The sequence below is a fragment of the Osmia lignaria genome, chromosome 5 (assembly GCF_051020975.1).
Source record: "Osmia lignaria lignaria isolate PbOS001 chromosome 5, iyOsmLign1, whole genome shotgun sequence".
In the NCBI taxonomy this organism is placed as follows: domain Eukaryota; kingdom Metazoa; phylum Arthropoda; class Insecta; order Hymenoptera; family Megachilidae; genus Osmia; species Osmia lignaria.
In genome coordinates, this window is record NC_135036.1 from 9,177,943 (window position 1) to 9,199,798 (window position 21,856).

A 21,856-nucleotide genomic window follows, 5' to 3' on the forward strand; every position below is an offset into this window, starting at 1 on the left:
GTACCTGCGTGTGGTGACGTAGGTAAATGCATTCACGCAAGACGTCGCGACGCGTCGTGTCGCGTCGCTGCAACACATATGACGTTCTGGGTGCACGCGTTACATCCGTACACGGTGCACGTGTTTCAGTGAACCCATTAATGTCGAAATAATAAACAATTCGAACTGGCAACATTATATTTGAAAATATGCATTTGCAAAACGAATTGCATTCAAGTGCATCATTCGAATTCAACTGATTTCTGATGCAACGAGCATACTAATTAAAGAGTTTACAGTCCATATTTAGTAGTACGGTTTTTAAAATGATACTTTTAACAGCTATAACGTTCTTGGCCTCCTTTTAACAGATTTCAAATTCCTCATCCGCGATAAAGCAGCTTCGCCCGCGCCTCTTCTAACGTCTGAATAACCAGCATTAACCAATTGTTCTTTAACCACCTACTTTCTCTGGCGGTTTGAAATTTCATCGAAAACTTCGTTCGTTACATTTTCTACGTTTCGATCGAATATTAATGGCACAATAATCTAGTATCGGTCGTTTTGTTTTCAATATCAATGCTTATTTCTTGTTATACTTATGAGATCCACTATCTGATAGAGTTTCATAGTATTTTCTATGTGGAGATGTACATGTATTAAAGAACTATGATGGGTCGAAAAGAGCAAGTTTATCGAAAACGGTGGAGTTGGGCGTTTACGAGGCGCCACGACGACGGCATCTCATCGATCTGACTAGCCGAATACCGCAGCCACTTACAATATACACAGACCGTGTATAGCCGTGTCATAGAAAATCCACGTATCCGCAGAGACCTGCCAACCACTGCAAACAGCATACCACCTCCGTTACTCGTATATCTTAGTAGTACTTTTAATCACTCGTGTGCTTCTTTGTCTTCTTAATCTTTGCTATTTGTCACACTTTATAACATGGTAGCTTGGCGTTGCATTCCAAGAAATTTTCTTTTTATATTTCCTCGTTTTTATTTCTTTTCTCGTTTGAAGTAAAGAAATTCATCTCGCAAATTAAATTAAAATATAAAAAGGCATCTCTTCCTGCGATGTACATGATCGTAAGTAGAAAGACAAAGTAAGGTGAAGCAAGGAAATAGAACTCGAGTAACGCTATCATTCTACTATTTATTTGTTTTAAAAATTAACTTGCTGGTTTCAAAAATGCATTAGACAAACATTCGACCTAAACACGGTATCTAAATCTACCCCCTGTCAGACAGCTACCAGGAGAGACCATCTAAATCTACCCCCTTTAAGGGTGCTTTTAGATGCCCTCTAGGTAGAATCACGCAAAGGTGAACTTTGAAAAATTGTCTCGCACGGAAGGTGTTAACATGATGTATAATCGTTGTATAATCACGGTGTCATTCTAATTTAAGTTTCGTTTCAAATTTATAACACCTAATTTTTCTCGATCACGTGACGTTCTATTTCTCCGTCGATATACTGTATATGTTGCAAATGTCAGAGGAGCGGTCAAAGGTGCTCTCATCAGCTCAACACATTCGCAGCTATTTGATCAGTTCAAAAGTATAATGAATTAACAAAGAACAAAGTAAAACGACACAAGTATTTATATAGACGTAACATTTTTAATTCTGCTCTGAAATGTCGAGCAAAGATGAGGATACGTTTTGTAAACAAATGCGAAAAGCCACGAGGGAAGTTCATAAAATTAGTGACACTTTAGTGAATGCAAAATTAGCGTTTGGTAAGATCAATTATACCTGTATTTAACTTTCTACTTCTCGTTTGCTCGTAATAACATTATACAGTATAGGTTAACCTTATTACATTTATATTTATAAATAAGGATCCACCTTCTTTGATACCATATTTCTAAGTATTAAGGCAGAGTGTCCTATTATGATTCTTAAATGTTTATCTGAAACAGGATTTTTCGATGACTCTGTATGGGCAGATGGTCTGTTGGTCTTCTTTGAAATTTTTCGATACTTGGAATGTGCAATGGTCAGATTAAAGAACACCAACGTAGGATTATTTTTCCATGATGAACTTTGTCGTACAGAAGCTTTTAAACAAGATCTTGATTTTTATTTAGGAAAAGAGTGGACAAACGATTATACTCCTAGGTATGTTTCTATATAAAAAATACACAAGTGATGCATAAAGTTTTAGGGGTACAAATGAAATAAAATATTATTATTAACTTCAGGGAGAGTGTTGCCAAATATCTAATGCATCTACAAGAGATAGAGAATAAAGATCCAACATTGTTGATAGCATATATTTATCATCTGTACATGGGTCTTTTGAGTGGTGGAATTATTTTACGTAAAAAGAGACAGCTTATGCAAAAGATTTTACCCCAAAAGGAATCCGAAACAAATGGTAATAATGTTACAAGCTTTGCAAACAGTAATATCTATGAACTGAAACATCACATGAGAGATACAATGAATAAGATTGCTGAAACCTTAGATGATGATACAAAGAATAAACTTATTGAAGAAAGTAAAATGGTCTTTACATTAAATAACGAGATTATTAAAAGTGTGCGAAGTGTAGGAACTCCTTTTCTTAAAAAAGTAGCTTGTTTTATCGTCATTCCTACGTTAATTATTTTTGTGTATTTCATTATCTTCAAGTGACAAATTAGACTTTAAGATCTCTCGTATTTTTTTACTTTAACGAATGTACAGATTTTCAACAATTATACCACATTATTCGGAAAACAAATTTTTATTTTGCAACAAATTGATACAATGTTTCAATCGGCTTTTGATGGCTTATTAAACATTCAATGTATGTACATATGTGATGCCATTTAAAGTGGAAAATAAAATTTCGATCGTGTTTATCTACAATCCGCGGATAATGAATACTTCTCAGCATGTTTTTATCAGCTATTTACAATTAAATTTAAATTTATTGCCATTTTTTGTAGCATAATCTATAAACGCGGAAGTTGTTTAATTACTGCACATGATAATAAAAAGAAGAAAAAAAAGAATTTAACTACCTAGTAGTCACTATAAATTAGTAATGGTCTCATTGTTATATCATCATTGTATTTGATAAAATCAGTTGAAAACAAAGTACAGATTGTTAAGAAACTACTGAGATCACAAATATTTAAAATTATATTTAGTACAAATACGAGTATAAACTCATCGAGTATTACGCTTTTTCAACCCCTTTTGCCACCATCGCTCTCTTCCACTGATCACCTATGTCAAAACCTTTTTAATAAAATTTTATAAACAGTTAAGTATTGCTTCCTTATCGAACTTAAAGTGCGCCCAAATCACTGAACTTAGTTCCGTAGAACGTTGTTGAGTTTCTACGTAATTATCAGAAAGAAAGCGCGATGACCTACGATTCATTATCATAAACGGGGAAGGTATCGTTTTTAAATCTGTTTGTAATTTGTTTGTAGCTTTGTCAAATAACAAAGATTTTATATTTCCTTTAAAAAATTCACGATCTTCGAGATCATCCGATGCTTGATCTGAAAGAGGAAATATTATTTTTATTATTTAGCTTAAATTATAGTTGGGGAAGTGAAAATTGTATTTTGAAACGCAACCTTTTATTTCGTTTGTCGAAGCTTGTGCTTTGTAGCTAAAATCGTTGCACTTCACCGACTGAATAGCAGGGTCCATTAAAAATGTGCACGGCTGTTGACCTTGCGGACTGTCCGTTAATTGTTTAGCAAGAATGGCTGTTTCATCTTCAGTTTGTTCCCCAAATAAATTACGTTTAATTGCCGCTTTTGATATGACATTTTTGTTATCGTATATACCGCGACGATTTCGCGCGGGTGATGTATTAGATTGTCGAAAGTTTTTCACGTCTTTAAAACTGGCAATATCATTCTGAAAATAATTCATACTCATTAATGATCCTTACAAATACATATTATTGCAATCCACAATAGAAGCTTAATTACTTGAATGAAATGGGAAAGTGGTTGCTGTTGTCTTTTATTTTTTGAAACAGTCTCAACATCTCCAAGAGATCTGTGTCTGTGTCTTCTAACAGTATTTACATTTTTCTCTCTCAAATGTTTTTCTTGTATCCAACGTCTCATTCTCCTTACAAAAGGGATGACCATAAAAAATGCATTAGGACCAACTCCTGTTTTTACTTTTGGTGTCATATCTTTTTTATTGTTGGGTAGGTCAGCTAAAGAAAACCATTCTACATTTTTTATTTCTTTTCTTGTTTTTGGCTGAAATTTTGTGTCCTTCTGTACACCAGATATTATATACAATCTCACCAATTGTTCATTTATCACTGATTCTATATATTCGTTTTCATCTATTAAATTTGAAATGTCAAAACCAGTTTCCTCTAAAACCTCTCGAACAGCACAGTGGGATGGATCTTCATCTTCATTGACTTTACCTTTGGGAAAGCTCCAACTGCTCTTTGCCCAGTAACTTTGAACAAGTAATACTTTTGTTAAGTCTTCATTTAATACAATTGCTCCAAATGTTGGAACATTTTGTTTATATTCTCTCCATTGATCAAGAATATTATCTATGTTAGCTACATGTGGTTTTAAAAATGGTATGTGATGAAAGATATGAGTGGCAAATTCCCGCATACTACATGGTCGTAGTTTCGGATTTTCATCGGTACAATAAAAATCTAGATAAAACCAGTGAGCTAATTCAATTTGAAAACATATCCGAACCAAATCTTTCCTTTCTTCTTCCGGAACGTTGATGATAAATCGACTGAAAACATAAGATATTTCGGATTAATAAGAAACGAATGATACTTTAAAAGAATAATTAATAAAAGCTAACCTGCTTAAATCGTCTAAAATATCGGATGGTATCGAATGTTCCGTCATTTCAGCAACTGTTAAAATAATTTTCCTGTTTATTACACGTCACCTTTAGTTGTATAATATTAGTTCTTTTACGATAAAACCTCCTGTAAACGTACAATCATTATGTATACATCATTGCGCACTAAACGTCAGTTTCAAAATTTCAACTTGTTCAAAATTATTATACTAATAATGTTGTTCGTTTTTTTTATTTTTTCAGCTTAACTCCTGCCATCTGATGTATTCTTCTCGTAATTATGGCCGAAATCTACTCCGATAGAGGTGCTAGTTTCACTTGTGTTGGGTGATTCGAAAATACGTTATGATCTTGGAAGTTGGAATGAAAGGAGTACGGAGGATAGCAATAATATTAAAACATATAAAAATTCTTAATGAGCCAGTTTATTACAATACAAGGTATATTTACACGAAACTAATTTGAACATTTTCAATACAAGTTACATTCATTTATGTCGATTTTAGTTGGACAATGTGGAAACCAAATTGGCTCAGCATTTTGGCCCCTGGCATTGCACGAGTACGGCATAGACACTGCAAATACTGGCATGAATTTACTTAAGATACAACGAAATTACATTAAAAATCTAAGCGATTTATCAGACGCGTTTCATAGCTTTTTTTTCGTACCCGACAATCGGCATGATTTTTGTTTCAAGACTGTAAATGATTTGAGAAGAGCTAAAGTTAAAGCCAGAGTATGTTATTTTCCTTCTTATAGCGCTATGGCAAGCTAATAACAGAGTAGCCTTAGTAAATTAATATAATGATCTTCCTACTATTTAGGCAATATTAATAGATATGGAAGATAGTGTTGTAGGAGGATTAAAGAGAGGTCCTTTGCGTGATTTGTTTGATCAAAAATGCACAGTGACTAATTACCCAGGATGTGGAAATAATTGGTAATTCTTTATTTAGATAACTGTTTTGGTTTCCAACTAAAAGTTGGATTACTTTTAGGGCTGTAGGTTATCATACTTATGGTAATGAATATCATGAAAAACTGGAGGATGCTATAAGACTTACAGTAGAAAAATGTTCACAGCTACATGGTTTCCTAATTTTGCATTCTCTTGGAGGTGGTACTGGTTCTGGTTTAGGAACAGCTGTTTTAAAATTACTAGCTGACAATTATCCAGTAGTAGATAGGTACTCCCATTTATCTTTTTTATTTACAATTAAAAATATTTATTTTGGTACAATCTTGGTAGTTGATTTTACAGATTAGTATCTTGTATATATCCAACAGCCATGCAAGATGTTGTTACAGCACCTTATAATGCACTGTTAGCAACACAAGAACTCATAGAACATGCAACATGTGTATTTCCTATAGAAAACACATCCCTCCTGGATATATGCAATGCACAATTGAGAAAGAAAGAGAATATAAATCAGCTGAACTATAATATTTCGTGTAAACCATTTCAAGACATGAACAGTATCATTGTAAACATGCTTCTCCATTTAACTAGGTATGTAATTCGATGTAATTAATATAATTAGTAAACGTTGAAAGAAAAATTATTTCAGTGGATCCAGATTTCCTGGTAGCTTAAATATTGATATGAATGAAATAGCGACGAATCTTGTTGCGTATCCGAAATTACAGTACATATTTAGCAGTGTTAGCCCGACAGCGTTAACTGGATCCTCAATGTGCACAACTCAGGGAACAAAGTACATAAGTACTTAACTATTCCTTGATTTTATTACATAAAATTACGTGGAACAAATATGATTTCTCTATTTCTGTTTTTAGATTAATCGACGAATTATTCGCTGATGCCTGGTCACGGAACAATCAGTTGATCAAAGTAGATCCGCTACAAGCCGATTCAAAAGTATTAAGCGCCGCACATATTGTCAGAGGGAACTGTTTTATAAGCGATTTAAAACGAAACATTGAAAAGTATGTGGCTTGTGCGTGTAACGAGCAAGAAGTCTATGTAAGATTACAACGGCTAGTACTAACAATTTACTTCTGTCACATCTCTTAGATTTCAACGGAAAAGTACGTGCACGGAATGGAGCAGAGATGCTATGAAGATAGGTTTGTGCTCTGTACCTCCAGCTGGGCATTCAACATCTTTGCTGTGCCTTTTAAACTCTTCCTCAATGTCCTTGTTGTTTAAAAATATAATAAAACAGTTTGTTACGTTATACAAGAGGAAGGTAATGTTCATAATCATAAACTATCATAATTGTTTATACGTGTACGATAATATTTGTTTAAACAGTACAATTACATTGCAGGCACATGTGTATCACTACACGCAAGTACGTGGTTTCGAAGAAGCACATTTCGTTAATAGCAAAGAGATCATATTGAACTTGATCGCGCGGTACACGGAACTAGAAAATCAGAGACCAACGAGTATATCACGGCTGCAAATCATTTAATTACGTCACAACAAATTTGGTAGTAAAACCTAAATCATATAAATTTTATTTATTAGTTTGATCTATACATTAACAACTTAAACACAATGGAATAAAAATAGTATATCTATCGGCAACAATGAAATATCGCGTTAGTGATCGAGAGACTCGCAATGCGCAAAAGTGTATAGTTGATCGGTTGAAAAATTTTGTTAATACTTTGAAAGTTTATCTACAGAGACGGCATTTCGAAAAGCTTTTCAAAGTCTCCCACGGGCCGAGCTTATTTAGGTACATATATCGATAAACACTGTGGTTAATTATATCGTTCGATAATGTTTTAACTGGCTGGTATTTGCGGCAAGCCAAACTCATCGACCAAGACACCATCCTAAAATGAATAAACGATTTTACAGTAATGAGCAGGGTAATTATCGAAATGACATCGACGAGGAAGTGTTTGCTAGATTGAAATTCATCGGTTATAGATACAAACCTTATTCCTGACCGAGCTAGCGCCCGGTTCTTTATCCGGAGCGTTCGGTGCTTTGATAGCGTCATCCAAATAACTAGTGTCTTCATCGATGGCTAAATCATCGCCAAGAGCTTCTAATTCGGCAGCTAATTCATCCTCGTCGATTTCTGGCATACCGTAGCTACGACCCATTGCCTCTTGAACTTCGTCGGCTTGTTCAAGCATATCGGCTAGGTCATCTTGAAGGTCCTAGAATGCACGTACTCGTTTAATGCAAGAACAGGAAAGAAATATTTCTCCAAAGATACCTCTATCTTATCTATATTGATATTTTTAAATTCCTTCTGCATCTGTTTAACTCCCTCTTTCATAGCGACCACAGTCGTCTGAGTATCTTTTAACGTTTGCGTCGCGTAATTTGCTTGTTCCATGTTAAATGCTTGTTGACGTAAATTATCAGCCTGTGCCTCGTACATTTTTCGTTGCTTTAAAACGCGTAATGCTTTAGCCTTTACTGAGTTCTTTGCGGGACCTTCTCTCATTTTAACCATCTGATCCTTGTATTTCTTTAGTTCCGCGTCCAATTTCGCTATCTTTTTCTCCGTGGAGTCTGCTCTACTGTCAACCTTTGGAAAACATAAAAGATAATTACGTTTCGAGCAAGGTAGAATGGTATCATAACCTGCTTAATGGGAAGATAAAATGTAATTTTACCCCAGCGATGCAATCGGTGATACTCGCTGCTGGTTCTTTGGGTTTAGCTCGACCGAAAAGTCTGTTCATTTTGTTAAGCGAAGCACAACTTTAAAGTTTGGAATAGAAGACTTATTCGTTATTCACTATTGTTCGAAACGTCAAATAGACTAGTTCACACTGATTCATTAGTTAACTCCTCCATCTGTCGAATAAAAGTAGCATTGAGGAAACCTTACAGGGAGTTCGGGACTTCCCCGTGTTATTAATTTTGTCTTTCATTCTCAGATGGAGCCAGATGTGCTGTTTTCAAAAGGCGCGTGGAAACCGAAACGAACTTCTTAAAAGTAAGCAAAACGTTGGGAATACATATTTCCTTTATGGTTTTGCAATTATTGTAAGCATGTAATTCATGAGATTATGGTTTTTAGATATGGGACGCGCAGCAAAATCCCTACTTTAGAGGAGGTACAGTTGATACATCAGATCGTACGAACCGAACTCTTTTAAGATGATCTACACCCGGTCGACGTGAAAACGAATCAGGTGAGCATAGTCGTTTAAGTCGGTGAAGATTAGAGGAATGTCTCGGTTAGTAAGTGACCGAGCATGCAATTTAGTTTCCTCGTCTGACAGAAGAGGGAAAAGACGAGGCGCGCGCGTTGGGCGCGTAATTGAAACCGGAGAAGGGAAGATAGTTGGGTCGGTCAAAGGGAAATACGGTGGTGAGGATGGCTATGGAGGTTTTCTCTGATTATCGGTAGCGGTGGTGGCGGCGGCGGCTAAAACGCGGATACGAACGCGCGTGCGTGACCGATGTCGCCGCACGACGCAACAGCGACGTAGCGACGACGACGTCGACGAGGACGAGGACGAGGACGAAGCGGCGGCCGAAGATCGCCGAGCGCACGGGTACGCGAAGAGACTACGGCTGGTATGGTGAGGGCCGCGGCACGGCCACAGTGTTCTAAAAGTCGGCAGCACGCACGAATCGTATCAGGCGCGACGCAGAGCGACGAAGCTGCGTCGTCGAATCGCGGTCTCCTGGCCACCGATCGTGTGCGGCTAGCAGCTAGGCAGCCAGGGACAGCGAACAGTCAGCCGGCTGCTCGATTGGCAATCGAGCCAGTCTGCGTTTGCCGAGTCACGGGAAACTCGAGGCGACTTTGCGGAGGAACCGCTGCTGCTCCGTATCGGTTCTGAAAACGAGCGAGCGAATACGAGATAAGGAGAGAGAGAGAGAGAAAGAGAGAGAGAAAGAGCGAGAAGAAGGAGAACGATAGCGATAGCCCGAGCAAGAACGGGAACGGGAACGGGAAGGTTGTGCGGTAGCAGCGCGAGTGGGCAAAGTACGTGAGCTGCCAATGGGAAGAGGCGCTAGATCGAACGAAGACGAGACAAGGTGGTAAGCTTGGCGAACGCCCATAGGAGAGGAAAAACCCTGACAAACGGAGGGGTCGCGTCGCGAGGAAACTCGTGTCGTGTCGTGTCGTGTCGTGTCGTGTCGTGTCTCGCGTAGACGAGTGGTCCGTGCGCGTTCTCGTGGACGCGTTTCGTCGGCTTGCTTGTCCGTCGAAAAGAGATTGATCGTTTGGTCGATCGCGAGTGCGCCCTTCGGGCAGTAGCGATCCGATGTCGGTGGAAAGGAATCGCGGAACCGTTTGGTCGGTGGGCTGTGTTTAGTGACGTATCGGTAGTGTCCGCGTGCGCGGCAAGGACCAAGGATCGTTGAGAAGCTGCTTCTTTAGCCAAGTTGTTCGCCAAGTGTGTGAGTGTTTTTTTGGTTGCTAGCTGAATCGCCCGCGCGCTCCGACGCGTGCGTGTGCGTGAGATTCGGCTTTTTTTTTCCACCGCATCGTGGAAGAGGGAAGGTCGCGTTGCACCGGGCCCGTATTTGGGAGCATTCCAAGTGGCTCACCGTTCGTCGAGGGAACCGATTATGTTCGCTGGGGGCGAGTGAACACCGGAAACAGTCTCGCTCGACCTTCGATTAACGGTGGAAGGTCCTCCGTTTCAGGGCAGCAGTTTCACCGGGGAGGTTTTGCTCATCGAACAATGAGGATGCTCGTGGAGCGAACGATCGCTCGATAACGAGGAGAATGCTGCGGAAGCAAAGTCGCTGCCGAATTGCACGGAAGCGACGCGACGTTGGTGTAATCTAATCGGTTCGAACGTTATTATTAGTGGATCGTCGTGTCCAGATAAGGAGCTAGGGCTAAAGCTGAAGGCTGTGGTTAAGAGTCGAAGCAACAGCTAGAGCTAGAGCTAGATCTAGAGCTAGAGCTAGAGCTAGAGCTAGAGCTAAAGCTAGGGTTAGAGGTAATACTAGAAGGAGAGACGGTGAGCTAGCGCGTGAAAGAGAGGGAAGAGGAGGAGGAGGTGGAGGTGGTGGAGGTGGAGAAGAAAGAAAGAGAAAAAGGAGAGCACGCGTGAGGTCAGGAAAGACGGGGTAGGATCGAAGCGCGTGCAAGGGAAGGAAAAAGGTCGAGGGAGAAACGAGGAAATCGAGCGAAAACGAGGAGAAGAAGAGAATCGAAAGAGAGATTGGTGTAGTTCGCACAGCTTCCGGGGCTCGTGGGTGTTTTTACGAGTACGCGGTGGATCGATAGTTGTCTCGCGAGCTCTGCTCGACGGAGCTGCTGTGGTCGACGACGTTCCTACCGGTAGGAACGATTCGATTCCAATTCGATTTACACGATATCAGCAAACGGAATCGAAGAGACGATCGGTTCCCGGCGAGGTAGAAGGAAACTCGAGCCTCGAACCAGAGGGAGTATCGCGCGACGATTACTCGAATCTTGAGTGGTCCCCGTGCTTTATGGGGGACTATAGCGCGACCAGTCTCTTTTCGAACAGCCTGTCCGGCACGAGCAAGTCGTCGATCGGTAGCAGCGCCAGTACCGTCAACACAGCCGTAACCATAACGACGTCAACGATGCAGGACGACCTCTTAATCGAGAAGCAAGCCAGTGGCAAAACTGCGCCTCTGTCGCCGAGCACCGGCCTGGACACGGTGGCCGGACAAGAGAAGACGAAGGACGTGGTCGAGGTCGAGAGTATCGCTATCGCGGCGACGACGACGCCCTCCTCTAGCGAGAAAGAGATCGCGTGCAGCACCAGCTCGACCCTCCAGGGTTTCTCGGAAGCTGGCCGGGTACCGAGCCTCTGGTCTGCCCCGGACGATACCGGTCTCCACGCGTTACCCGTTAACGGTTCGATCGGGGCCTTTCAAAATTTCCCTTCCGGTGGTCCGGCCGGTTTGTTTACCGGTGCTGGCGCGACCGTGTCGGCTGGCGCCCGTCGAGCGATCACTGCTAGTCATAATTTCCCTCAACAACACGGTACCACCACTGCTCCTACAGGTAGACACGGTCTTCAAGTATCGCCAGCGCAACAGCAGCAACAACAGCAGCAACAACAACAGCAACAGCAGCAGCAGCAGCAACATCAACAGCAGCAACAACAGCAACAGCAGCAGCAGCAACACCAACAACAACCAACAGCGAATACCCATCCAGGGGTTTATCTTCCGGCGAAAGGTTACGCGGCTTGGTCCGGTGGACCGCAAGCGCCTCAACAATGGGGAGCCGGACCGCAGGCTGCTGCGGTCGCGAGTCCCGGTCTTTCGCCGTGGAGCCGCGGAAGATCGGTACCGAACCTTCCCCCGTTGCACTCGTCCCTGCACGCCGCTGCAGCAGTCGCGGCTGCTGCTGGACTTCAGGGAAGGAAACCGAGTCCAACGTTTCCCGGTCATCCGGGACCGGCTGCTCATCCATCTTGCATCAGTCCGGTCAAGTTCAGGAGGAGTACATCCTATCCCGGAAAGGGCAACATATATCCGCCCCAACCTGCGCCCACCTTCGAAGTTACCGCCGCCGAAGAGAGGGACTTGCTTCAGTTGCCACCGTTCCAGCAGGTTTGTCCACTCGTACCAAATTCGATCCACGCGTCGTCGACCTTCGTGCCGAGCCATAACGCAACGAGCGTAACTGTCCTCTTGGAGTTTTCACGTTGCGTTATCGGTATCGATCGTCGCTTTGACTATGGTAACATAGCCACGCGGCGTCGGTGGCGGTAATCGCCCGATCCCGTCGAAAAAGCATACGCGCACATACACCGGTAGCCCCAACTTCCGCAGTTTCGTTGGTGCACGCACTCGATGCCAGGTTATGCAATCACTTTGAGGCTCTCGTTTAAATTTAGACGATACGTACAACGCTTGTTTCTACTCTCGCTCGTTGGATGTCGCACGGTCGTTTTCAACCGGGACAAAGTTTCTCGAAATTCGAGGGTGTCTTTGAATTACGTTTCATCGCCGATCGAATTTCCACCCTAGATCCGCGGTCAAACGAACGGATACGTGTAGGGCAAGGGTGTGTTTGCCGTTGGAACGCGTGGTCAGGTGGATATACGAACCTAGTTAGGAAGAGTAAACGGAAACGCAGTGGCTAGGTGAATCGGTATCGGTCGGTAATCGAAGAACGCTATCGAAACGAGGAAACCTTTCTTGATATACTTGTTTTGTCGTTGATGTCTGACCCAATTCCTTTGGTAACGCGGTGGCAGCTCTCTAACAGTGTCTAGCGAAACTTTAAGCTCGGCTATTTTAACCTCTTGTCGAAAATAGACCTGCATACTATCCGAGAGAAATGGCGGATTCCGTTGTACGAGCCATCACCCTTTGCGCACCTTGTTCCACGTTTACGCGTGTCCAACCAACGAATCCAATTTTGCCTTCGACTTTATTATTTTTCTTAACGGATAAAGTGTCGCGTCATACTTATCTATGCGTTTGCGTCTATATTTGCGCGGTCTTTACGTCGATCGCGATAGTTTATCAAACGTTCAAGTTTCACGGCTAACGTGGTAACTTTAACGATGAAATAACTCCGCATTCAAGTTTATCGAAACGTAGGCGTTATACCAATTAGGAAATCGATCGGATTTCTGCAAGCCGTTCGCGAGTATCGTATCAGTGAACGTGGCTGTTCGATAACGATATCGCGTCGAATGATCTAAATTCTTTTTTTTTTTTTTTTTTGCGAAAACCGTGGAGGCATTTGCCAACTCGCGTAAAACGCTTCGTTAAAAATATCACGAATCTCTTTCTGCCAGTCGTCGTTTCGAAAGAAGCGTATATTGCGGTAGAAAATAGAAGGGACGTTAAGCGTGCTAAGGCATTTTTGTGCGAACGTTGCGCGTTTCTCGGCCACCGATTTTCCATCGAAACGGACGCGCGTTTCGTTCCACGTATACGCGGAACATTAACGTCGATACGGCGCGTGCGTGAAGACACACGGCTAAACGAGTACCAAGGTTCCGAGCTTATCTCATAAATCGTTTGAAATTGGTAGAAGGAAAATATCGAGGTACTCTAGGTAAAAATACCGTGTACGCCGCGCAACAGTATATATAGATCGTTTGCATATCTTATTTGCTTCTTGACAATTTTCTTTCCGTCCTACGTCATACCCGGAAACGATTACGTGCGTGGAATTAACGCGTTTACGCGTCACGGAGCGCTGCCCGTCCGTGAGAAGCGAAACGAGAAACGGTACCGTGAATCTTTCGCCGGTTGTATTTCGCGACGATCGATCGATCGATCGATCGATCGGTGGAAAGGAATTCGCGGGAGGAAATGGATCGTGTTCGCGGCTCGCTAGAAGATTCGGACTACGAGTTCTATAGGTGTAATTTCTCAGTCGTCGTTCACCTTGGAAACGAATCGGAGCACGTGCGCCAGGCTGGCTCTACCTAAACAAGAACGAACCGATCGCATTCGATTACACGCGCCCTCGTTAACTCTTGCTTCTTACGTTTACATTTTACAACGGATCGAAGCTTGCTGGCGAGGTTGCGGTAACCTCGTTCGGAGACACCGTCGCGTCGCGTCGCGTCGATTCGAAAAACATTGGAGGCGCGCGAGGATAAAGATTTTTATTGACGTTACCTTGACGCAGTAGCGTTACACAGCGCCGTCGAGGTATTTCGTTACGAAACCCGTATGACTCTGACGAAACGAAAAGGCGAGCAACGTTGGCCACGCGTGCCAGATCAAATCGCTTCGAAAGTACTGGTACACGTACACGCGTGTAAATAACAGCGGAACGACGACGTTTAAAAGCATCGCGATGCCTCTTCGTATCCTCGCCGGAATCGTCCGGTGGATATCGGAATGGAAAACAAAACCGAGGCACCCGAGTGTACACCCGCGTGTAATGTAGGCGGATGCACGTGGCATCTGGTAAATCGCGCTAGAAAATTGATAAATCGGTCAATTAAACGGACTAATCGGTCGATAGCAAGGCGGTAAAAGTAGGCGTGACAAATAAACGGGCAAGTGTCCCCGAGTTTGTCCGAGCCTAACGCGGCACGCGTGGCCAAAAGCGTTAATTGCGTTGCACTAACCATCCGGCGTAAATTCGTCCTTGAATCAGTCACTTAACTGAATAAACCTGAGAGAACAGCATTGCGCTACGAATTAGCTAGGAAGCAAAGTATTTTCAAGCAATTCCGATGTCACGCCGAATATCTGGACGTTAACCCAATTTAAGATCCCTTCTATTTGAATTCGGGACTGCGCCGGTGCAGACTGACCCGACCCGCTACGAGGTTTATAGGTCACTCTGCTTTCGCGCGATATAGATTTTTCGCGTAGAGCTGCTCGGTAGAAGCGTCGCGCGAACAACCGACCTCTTCGAGAATCGCGCTTGCTTCGCCCTTTTCAACGGGAAAACGATATCGAAGCTCGAAGTTGGCGCGCATGGAAATTCCCTTTCCGCCATGCTAGTGTATCGCGTTGTTGCCAGCGAAAATCCCCTCGCCATTATTTCGATACCCCTAATCGGATAAATGCACGCGCAAGATTTACCGCTCAACTCTCGCTAATCCGATCGAGGATTTCTCGAGCAGCTTCTCCTACGAGTAAGCATTTTTTTTCTTTTTTTTTTATCGAAGGCTGAAAGTCGATAACGAGCAAAGTTCGTATCGATTGGTTGCATCAGAGAAGCTCACAACTTATGTAATAAAACGCGGTAAACTGCAACGCGCGACGACCCTGTAGCGAAGCTACTACCGACAGCAAGAGAGAGAATGACGGCGGAGGGAAGAGGGTATGCGCACGACCACCCACTATCGAACGGTGACGTTGTCGCGTCTGTTTGCGTTAGCAGCGTGCCAGCGCAGCAGCGCAGCACCGTTTCGTTTCTAGCAAGGACGTCGTTAGAAACCCTTCGTGGGAGACCGGTAACCGCGTTCATCTTACGTTTACTCGCGAGCGAAATGTCGATAACGACACCGAAGGGCGATGATAGGTAGGAATAGGGCGAAGATTGATATCCCGATAGTAGATCATGGTAGACAGGGTAGTCATTGATAAGGTGGCAAATTGTATTTGCAAGCGATGGATTGTCCGCGAGAAGCAACCAACAGCGACGGCAGCGCTCCACGTTCTCCACCCTTCCGCCCTCACCCACTGTCCCACACCCTCTGCGTTTTCCCTTCCCTTTCCTCTCTTCTGTTTGCAACCGCCTCGTTTCCCCGCCCAGCGAACGGTGACCCAGTTCGCGCTACCCGACTGGAATCGTTCCTTCCGCGCACACCTCGGGAACCAGGTTACGCCGCGCCGTCCCGATCTATACGCTCCACGGACCTTTCCGCAGCCTTGCTCGATTCGCTTTTCAATGATCGAAACCTTCCGGCTCGGTAACCATCTAGCCCTTATTCGACAATTACGTTCTCCTCCAGCTCGTGACAATTACACAGCTTCATTTTCGCGAACGGAGAGTCCTAATGAATGACGCGAAAGAGCGGAAGGAAAAAAGAAACGACATCCTCTCGTGTCTTCCGTGTAGAATGGAGTTGGCGCGTTTTAGCAGGGGGGAGGACGTGAAGGTGTTGGATTGTCGCGCGTGTCTGGCGCGACGCGTAAATGAAAAACAGAGAAAATAAAAAGAGGCTGAAGGAGCGGGGCGCAACGCGTCGGTAGAACAACAGCTGGGTAGTACAAGAACGTTCGCGTCTAGACCGGCGGGATGCGCGTGGAAATGGTGAAGCCGGGGGACGAGTGTATGCGCGAATACCTGCACGCCTCGTAACTTCGCTGACCATCCCTTTGTTTTTCACGAGTGTCTTCTACCTGTTTCCGTCTAACCCCGCGTTTCTCATCTGCTTCGATTAATCGTGGAACGGCTTCGACGTCCCTTAATTCGGTTTCCTCGTCGGAAAGAAACGAATCGAGTTGTCGATCGTTGAACGCGACCTCGGTATGTAAGGACGGTCGAAGGATGCCACCGTTTTTTGTTGGCTGCAAAGTTTGGAAGTGGGCCAATCCCGCCGCAAACGCACGCTTTGCAACCTTATAGCGCAGAATCCTCCTTCGTCCTCCGTTCTCTTTTCCTTCTCGCGTCGCGATGCATCTTCAATATTTTGCCAGAAAAAACATTCCTTCTCCGTAAAATCACGTTTTCTCGTTTTCAATTCGAGCCGCGATTACCCACGGCTTAAACGAAAAGTCTGGATTCGTAAAGAGGAAAGAAAAAGAAAATGAATTGCTTAGACGAGTAGAAAGGCATGGGGGTAGGTAGGGAATAGGGAAGACGTAGAGAAAGAGAGGAATAGGTAGAGCAAGAGCGATACTGTAATGGAGTCTGCACGAAGGTTGCTGTCGACGCCCTGCCGCCGCTTCCTGGTTTTCCTATATTGATTTTCTAGCGTGCCCCTAGCGAGACGGAAAGCGAGCGAGGCAACGCGAGGGAGAGAAACGCGCCGGTCCGTGCTGTACTCGTGCCTCGTGCCTCGTGCTCGTGCTCGTGCCCGTACTCGTGGACTGCACACGAACACTAACATCCGCTTCCATAGCGTTTACACGTAGGTTTTGCGATATTCCAGCCACATTTGCGCGAGTGTGTGCATCCGTAGAAGGGGAAACCGCTTGGTATAGTGGGGGTTGGAGAGTCCGTGGTCCGTGTAAGAGGGTGGAAAGAGTACGCCCCGGGGTTGCAGCTAGCACGAAGGAGACGCAAACACGAAGAAGGTGGGGCCTACCTTTTGCACCTCCGCCCGTGCCATTCGAGAAAGATGGAGAGCAGGATTATCCGACATTGAGCTCGCGCGCTTTCCTATTCTTCCTTTCTCCCTCCTCGTCCCTCCCTTACTTTTCCAGCCCGCTACACCCCATCCTCCGCCACCCCGTTCGATGTATTTATTTCGGTATCCTCTTCTTCTTTCTTCCGCGCGTTTACCGAATAAGTGTCACGGTCATTTTCGTTTCTAAATACCAGTCGCCGTGAACCTTTAAACAAAGGTGTCACTTCGATTTTCCCCTCGCCGTTCGATCTCGACGAACTACGGCGAGGACGCGTTTACGATGCGTGCTCGACCAGCGAATACGTTCCAGGCGACGAAGCGTTGCTTTCTCCTGAAGCGCGTCAAGTAGTAAAGGACGACGCGTGGTCGGACGATCGATCACCTACGAACCTACGTATACAAGCAACGGGAACTCGCCAGTCTTCGTATCGGCGCGTGTTTTCGCGCGGTAGTAACCCTGTTATTTCTACCCTCGATTCGCTGCCCAGTTTATTTCTTTCTAACGTTTCATCGTTATGTTTCAGGATCGTATGACGGCTAATGGAAATTCACCGTTGGACAGTATGAGAACGTTAGAGCATTACTTGAGCGACATCATGCGAGCTGGTGCCGCGGATACACCGGAACACGTGAAGGGTGAGTCGATTTTTTAATTTTTCCGAGTCGACCAACTAGTCAAATTCGAATGATCGTTCGGGGAAGGAAGAGTTTGGTATTTAGAAAAATTTCTGGTCGGTTCAGAGGAACCAGTCAACTTATCCGTCCAACGAGATCAACGAAACTGTCGAGTAGCCGAGTACTTAACGCACGCCGCTGCTCCTTGCCACCCTCCACTCGACGGCCGACTTTGTTCGCTCCACTCGCTCTGTCTTGCAGATTCTAGCGCGTAAATCCACGGGTTCGGTTAGCGAGCCAACGCGAAGACAAAAGTGGACGAAGAAGAAGGAGTCGAGTTCCGAGCGTTTCGCGTCCACTCTCTTTCTCTTTGTTTTCCCTCGGTTCGTCGCGTCGCGTCGCTTTCTTTTTCGCCAGTCTAGCCACCCTGTCTGCGAGCTCTCGCAACCCTCAGACAAGCGTTCTCGCGCCTGCAGTCAAGGGCAAGGGTGGTGCCGTCAGGCCTCTCTTCTTCCTTAGTGCTCGTCCACACCGAAACCGTACGACGCCGTCGTCGCCGACAACCACGGGAACGCGGTAAAGTGGGCCGCCGACCAAGTTCCTTTGCTTCCACGCTTGCCGACAACTTTTCGTGCTTATAGACAATCGTTGAATTTGTATTTTCGTTATGCAACGCGCTCGTTACTCGTAATGGATCCTCGGGTAGAGAAGCGAGGAAGAAAAAAAAGATGAGAAGGAGCGACGATCGAGAAGAATGCAAAAGAGGCGACGGGAGCAGGTGACATCTCCGCAGACCGGCGACTTCATTGTATCGCGTAATTATCGTTTCCCTTAAAGACCAGAGACCCTTCGAGGGATGTCCGTCGAGGACGAGCCAGTCTTCGCTGTTACTTTTTCTTTTTTTTTTCTACCTCGCCGCAGACCCTTATCCTCGCAATTAAAATCTGGTCGGAATCGAATCACCGTCAGGGATAACGATCCTCGGCCAGACAGCGGCAATTGGTCGGAAACAGAGACACGGATCCGAGCGACAAGATAGAGATTCGTGATTCCTTAGCTTCCTTGGGGTGGCAGTTAGCTCCCTGAAACGGAGCTGGTTAGTCGATACTCTTCGAGGTATCCGCGTTGAAAGCGTAACCTCTTTTCGGCAAGGTGGTAGATTGCTGGCTGGAAAAGGAGAAACAGCGCGGAGGGTAGGATAGAATGGGATCGTAGTACGTACGAGTCTTTATTCTAGAACAAAAACCTCTCTCGAGGCATTGTAAGGTTCCGTTGAGTGGGCGTGCTTCTCCACGACGCCATCTTTGAAAGTGTCAGCACGCCACTTTAAACTGCACTAGTAGGTCAACTCTTGTAAAATCCAAGTGTAACCTCGTCGTGTTCGTGGACGTGGACAGGTCGTTGCGAGTCTATAGGAAAACTCTGAAATAGAATTCTTTTTTCATTCCAATTTCGGTTTGATTCGCGAGTCGTTTCGAGCTCCGCGTTTTCCAGCTGGATCGATATCGCGAAATGGATCACGCTACACACGCCCGTAACGATCGCGTGTTTCGCATCGATAAGATCCTTTTAAAAATAAGCGAATCGATTTCGCGTTTGCATGTCGCGTTTTCGCGATATCGCTGCTCCGAACGACACGAACGATGCAACGGGCTACCGTGTTTGCCGATCAACCTTTCGTTCGCAACCGTAGATCTATCGGTGCTCGTTGTATTGCCTTTCGCTCGATCGGGCCGAGGTTGTGCAAACCAGACCAACGCGGCACCGTTTACGAAGATGTCCAACGATCGATCGAACGGACTCGGTGCGACGACGTTTCACGATCAACGGCCAAGTAGCCGTCAACTTGGCGTCCTTCGGCGACCGACTTGAGGCTATTTTATAGTTGCATTTTCTGACCTACATATATCTGACTATATAACGCCTACGCAAGCCGAGTAATCCGTAACGACGATAGAACGGTAAGAGGGGTGGTTTTAACCCGTCGCTCTCCAGCCATCTAGGGTTTCTCTTCATCCTTCGCCTCCCTATCAGCGCGACGTATAACCGGCTAATACATATAATTGAAATGGTGAATGAATAAAGGGAGCAACCTGTGAATACGGGCCGTGCGTCGGAAATACCATTCGCGAAAGAAAGCAACGATTAATTTCACGCCTGTTTTTCTTCCCTTTCTTGCCTACAAAACAATTGACCGACTTTTTACACTTTTCCTTCGACGCTTTTCTTGCTGACACGGCGAACCGATCCTCTTTCGGTTTCGAATAAATCCGCGACGCGTATTCTTTCACGCAGAATGCGATAACATAGTCGAGCCTGAATTACAGATAATGATCCGAAAAATGAAGGTAACGTCCGATAACGAGGTAACGGTGCAAACAATAAAGGCTCTAAAGCGATAAGGTACGATTGGACTAAAAATAGATCTCCAAGAAGGAGAACGAGGAAATAATCCAACGAAAACTCGAACATTCTGTTACATTACAAAATTATTATTTAATATCAAAAACGTAGAACGTCTTGTCAGATTTTTATTTTTAATTTTTTATATACGTAATATAGATAAGTGGACGCTTGGTAAATGAAAGAAGGAATGAAAAGGCGTTTGGATCGTTTTTCATAGAATAATGTCATGTATTCTGGTGCGGTCGAACGTGGAAAAGCTGCGCGTCGACACGGACCGAGTACCGACCGAGTACGCGTATCCTCGAAATGGTTCGTCGGCTAGGAAAGATACACGTCGCCATCTCTAGGTGCTCCCTAGAAGGAACCGCGATCATTTCGTATGGCGCTGGCGGGTCACACTTTCAAATCTGAAATCGAGCTAGCTAAAAGATCGTCGTCGAGGAAGGATTTGTATAAATTTCGTGGCTCTTCGATCGATCGATCGTAATGAGTGTAGGATACGCGTGAGAGATGTTCCTTTCCGAATCGTACGTTCGATGCTGACCGTACGAAATGGTACAAGGGCTTATTTAAATTCGATCGGAATTGGCTGGTTGCCTGTTGACCAACTGCCACAGTCAGCCGCATTGCAGTGACCTGCAACGTTACGGTTCGCGCCTCCGAATAGGATTCGATAACTCAACTTCTCGATTCGTTAGCTTTTTTCCCCCGTTTCATTCCGCCGGTTCGACTCGCATTGTTTCCTTGACCACGGTCAAATTATAAATAAACATTGGCCGGCATCGAGCGGGCGGGCAACCCTTTGTATCCTCGGTGCCGGTGCCATTAGCGACGTATATTTAAGCCGCTATACAGTCCGTCGTCGAAACAAAGCTCCGCAAATATCCTGGGGGGACAAAAGGCTTGCGTCAAAGAATGAAAAGGGTAAAAAAAGAAGAAGGGTGAAAGAGCGAGAGTGGATGAAAGCGTTAGGCGGGCGAACGAACGAGGCGCGGCCAACGCGACGATGCGACTAACGCCTGGACATCGCGGAACCCCTTTTCTTGGCCTTGCACCTGAAACCTATCAAGGTCGCGTTTTCAATCTTACGTCTCGTTTCATTTTCCACGGAATACCCCAGCCGCGACGTTCCCGTTAAATATCTTATACCCCGTCGACGAGCAGGGGAACGCTGCCTCTTACTCCACCGCGTTTTTCCCCGTTTTTCAAACAAGAATCGAAACTCTTTCATTTTCCACCGCCGCGTTTTGTCGCCTCTACAAAGGAACCTTATAAACGTATCTGGAAACGATTCAAGATTTTTTACCGAGCTAGGAAAATCACTCTCCGTGGCACGATATTATTTCTAGCTCGATTTC

At 44.7% G+C, this 21,856-nt stretch overlaps 4 protein-coding genes across 5 annotated transcripts in view; 2 read left to right on the forward strand and 2 right to left on the reverse strand.

Annotated features, from left to right (window-relative positions):
- Positions 1-810: 810 nt before the first annotated feature.
- Positions 811-11,063, forward strand: LOC117604939 (tubulin epsilon chain). 2 transcript variants are annotated; one of them, XM_076688376.1, is made up of 13 exons: positions 818-1,729; positions 5,043-5,239; positions 5,306-5,538; positions 5,627-5,742; positions 5,801-5,989; positions 6,064-6,315; positions 6,374-6,520; positions 6,603-6,752; positions 6,841-7,015; positions 7,097-7,262; positions 8,679-8,737; positions 8,822-8,936; positions 9,011-11,063. In XM_076688376.1, the coding sequence occupies exons 2-10, from the start codon at positions 5,215-5,217 to the stop codon at positions 7,241-7,243; spliced, it is 1,434 nt and encodes a 477-aa protein (XP_076544491.1). In that variant the 5' UTR covers positions 818-1,729; positions 5,043-5,214; the 3' UTR covers positions 7,244-7,262; positions 8,679-8,737; positions 8,822-8,936; positions 9,011-11,063. The 2 variants fall into 2 exon arrangements, with proteins under 2 accessions (XP_034181458.1, XP_076544491.1); XM_034325567.2 differs by lacking the exons at positions 6,374-6,520; positions 8,679-8,737; positions 8,822-8,936; positions 9,011-11,063 and having other exon boundaries at positions 811-1,729; positions 7,097-7,243.
- Positions 2,893-5,073, reverse strand: DCP2 (decapping mRNA 2). Its single transcript, XM_034325569.2, has 5 exons — positions 4,939-5,073; positions 4,797-4,851; positions 3,932-4,724; positions 3,569-3,857; positions 2,893-3,490 (listed from the first exon to the last, which is right to left on the reverse strand). Exons 2-5 carry the CDS (start codon positions 4,841-4,843, stop codon positions 3,237-3,239), a joined length of 1,383 nt encoding a protein of 460 aa, XP_034181460.1. The 5' UTR covers positions 4,844-4,851; positions 4,939-5,073; the 3' UTR covers positions 2,893-3,236.
- Positions 7,333-8,597, reverse strand: Vps60 (vacuolar protein sorting 60). The gene is made up of 4 exons (XM_034325570.2): positions 8,412-8,597; positions 8,006-8,323; positions 7,719-7,946; positions 7,333-7,613 (listed from the first exon to the last, which is right to left on the reverse strand). The coding sequence occupies exons 1-4, from the start codon at positions 8,478-8,480 to the stop codon at positions 7,563-7,565; spliced, it is 666 nt and encodes a 221-aa protein (XP_034181461.1). The 5' UTR covers positions 8,481-8,597; the 3' UTR covers positions 7,333-7,562.
- Positions 9,358-21,856, forward strand: part of orb2 (cytoplasmic polyadenylation element-binding protein orb2) — a 43,140-nt gene continuing 30,641 nt past the window's right edge. The window contains exons 1-2 of the mRNA XM_034325564.2: positions 9,358-12,306; positions 18,002-18,113. Coding sequence (XP_034181455.1) covers positions 11,209-12,306; positions 18,002-18,113 — 1,210 coding nt within the window. The 5' untranslated portion in view covers positions 9,358-11,208. The remainder of the gene's footprint in view (positions 12,307-18,001; positions 18,114-21,856) is intronic.

Bases quoted from the DNA above. Each gene is read 5' to 3' on its own strand.
- DCP2 (XM_034325569.2), bottom strand. From the start codon at position 4,843: ATGACGGAACATTCGATACCATCCGATATTTTAGACGATTTAAGCAG. The intron at 3,858-3,931 runs GTAATTAAGCTT...AATTATTTTCAG, and splicing joins CACTTTCCCATTTCATTCAA to AATGATATTGCCAGTTTTAA. The intron at 3,491-3,568 runs GTTGCGTTTCAA...TTCCTCTTTCAG, and splicing joins TTCGACAAACGAAATAAAAG to ATCAAGCATCGGATGATCTC.
- LOC117604939 (XM_076688376.1), top strand. From the start codon at position 5,215: ATGAGCCAGTTTATTACAATACAAG. The intron at 5,743-5,800 runs GTAATTCTTTAT...GATTACTTTTAG, and splicing joins CCAGGATGTGGAAATAATTG to GGCTGTAGGTTATCATACTT. The intron at 5,990-6,063 runs GTACTCCCATTT...TTGATTTTACAG, and splicing joins AATTATCCAGTAGTAGATAG to ATTAGTATCTTGTATATATC.
- Vps60 (XM_034325570.2), bottom strand. From the start codon at position 8,480: ATGAACAGACTTTTCGGTCGAGCTAAACCCAAAGAACCAGCAGCGAGT. The intron at 8,324-8,411 runs GTAAAATTACAT...TGTTTTCCAAAG, and splicing joins TCACCGATTGCATCGCTGGG to GTTGACAGTAGAGCAGACTC. The intron at 7,947-8,005 runs GTATCTTTGGAG...CGTGCATTCTAG, and splicing joins TCAATATAGATAAGATAGAG to GACCTTCAAGATGACCTAGC.